General features: G+C 63.4%; 1 protein-coding gene across 1 annotated transcript in view; it reads left to right on the top strand.

Moving 5' to 3' along the window:
- The window catches only part of MAPK7 (mitogen-activated protein kinase 7), a 10,957-nt gene extending 10,049 nt beyond the window's left edge, over positions 1 to 908 (top strand). The window contains exons 8-9 of the mRNA XM_057388749.1: positions 5 to 160; positions 769 to 908. Coding sequence (XP_057244732.1) covers positions 5 to 160; positions 769 to 863 — 251 coding nt within the window. The 3' untranslated portion in view covers positions 864 to 908. The remainder of the gene's footprint in view (positions 1 to 4; positions 161 to 768) is intronic.
- Positions 909 to 1,223: the final 315 nt, after the last annotated feature.

Genomic DNA, 1,223 nt, shown 5'->3' with positions numbered 1-1,223 from the left:
CCGTGTCCGGTCCCGGACTGTCCGATGGAGTCGCCGCGGGCGGTCAAGGCCGAGCCGGGCGCGGCTCCGGCCCCAAGGAAGGACGGCGCCATCTCGGACGATACCAAAGCTGCCCTGAAGGCGGCGCTGCTGAAATCCGCCATGAGGAACCGGGGCAAAGGTCAGGGGGCGGGGCCAGCGACGGGATTGGCTGGGATTGGGGTGGGGTTGGGCTGTGATTGGCTGGAGTGGGATGGGATGGGCTGTGATTGGTGGGATTGGGTAGGGCAGTGATTGGTTGGACTGTGATTGGTTTAGTTGGGTTGAGCTGTGATTGGCTGAGCTGTGATTGGTGGGATTGGCATTGAGCTGTGATTGGTTGGATTGTGATTGGCGGGCTCGGTTTGAGCTGTGATTGGCTGATCCCGGTTAACCCCGCCCATCCCCTCGCTCCCCTCACAGATCCGCCATGCTCGGTCCCCGATGCCCCCGAGGCCCGGCCCAGGCCGGTGATTGACAGGGCTGTGTGGGCTGTGATTGGCTGGATTGTGATTGACAGGGCAGTATTTGCTCTGTGATTGGCTGATCCCGGCTGACCCCGCCCTTCCCCTCGCTCCCCTCACAGATCCGCCATGTTCGGTCCCCGATGCCCCCGAGGCCCGCCCCAGGCCGGTGATTGACAGGGCAGAGTCGGGCTGTGATTGGCTGAGCTGTGATTGACAGGGCTGGGTTCGGTCTGTGATTGGCTGATCCCCGCTGACCCCGCCCTTCTCCTCCATCCCCTCACAGATCCGCCATGTTCGCTCCCCGACGCCCCCGAGGCCCGGCCCAGGCCGGTGATTGACAGGGCCGGGTTGAGCTGTGATTGGCTGAGCTGTGATTGACAGGGCTGTATTTGCTCTGTGATTGGCTGATCCCGGCTGACCCCGCCCTTCCCCTCGCTCCCCTCACAGATCCGCCATGCTCGGTCCCCGACGCCCCCGAGGCCCGGCCCAGGCCGGTGATTGACAGGGCAGGGCTGATCTGTGATTGGCTGGATTATGATTGACGTGGCTGTATTTGCTCTCTGATTGGCTGATCCCGGTTAACCCCGCCCTTCTCCTCCGTCCCCTCACAGATCCGCCATGTTCGGTCCCCGACGCCCCCGAGGCCCGGCCCAGGCCGGTGATTGACAGGGCAGGGCTGAGCTGTGATTGGCTGGATTATGATTGACAGGGCTGTATTTGCTCTGTGATTGGCTCAGC

This window comes from Malurus melanocephalus, unplaced genomic scaffold (genome assembly GCF_030028575.1).
Source record: "Malurus melanocephalus ecotype Western Australia unplaced genomic scaffold, MMel_1.1 scaffold_2436, whole genome shotgun sequence".
NCBI lineage: Eukaryota > Metazoa > Chordata > Aves > Passeriformes > Maluridae > Malurus > Malurus melanocephalus.
Note: the sequence above shows the minus strand (reverse complement) of the source record. Positions and strands in the feature narration are given on the sequence as shown.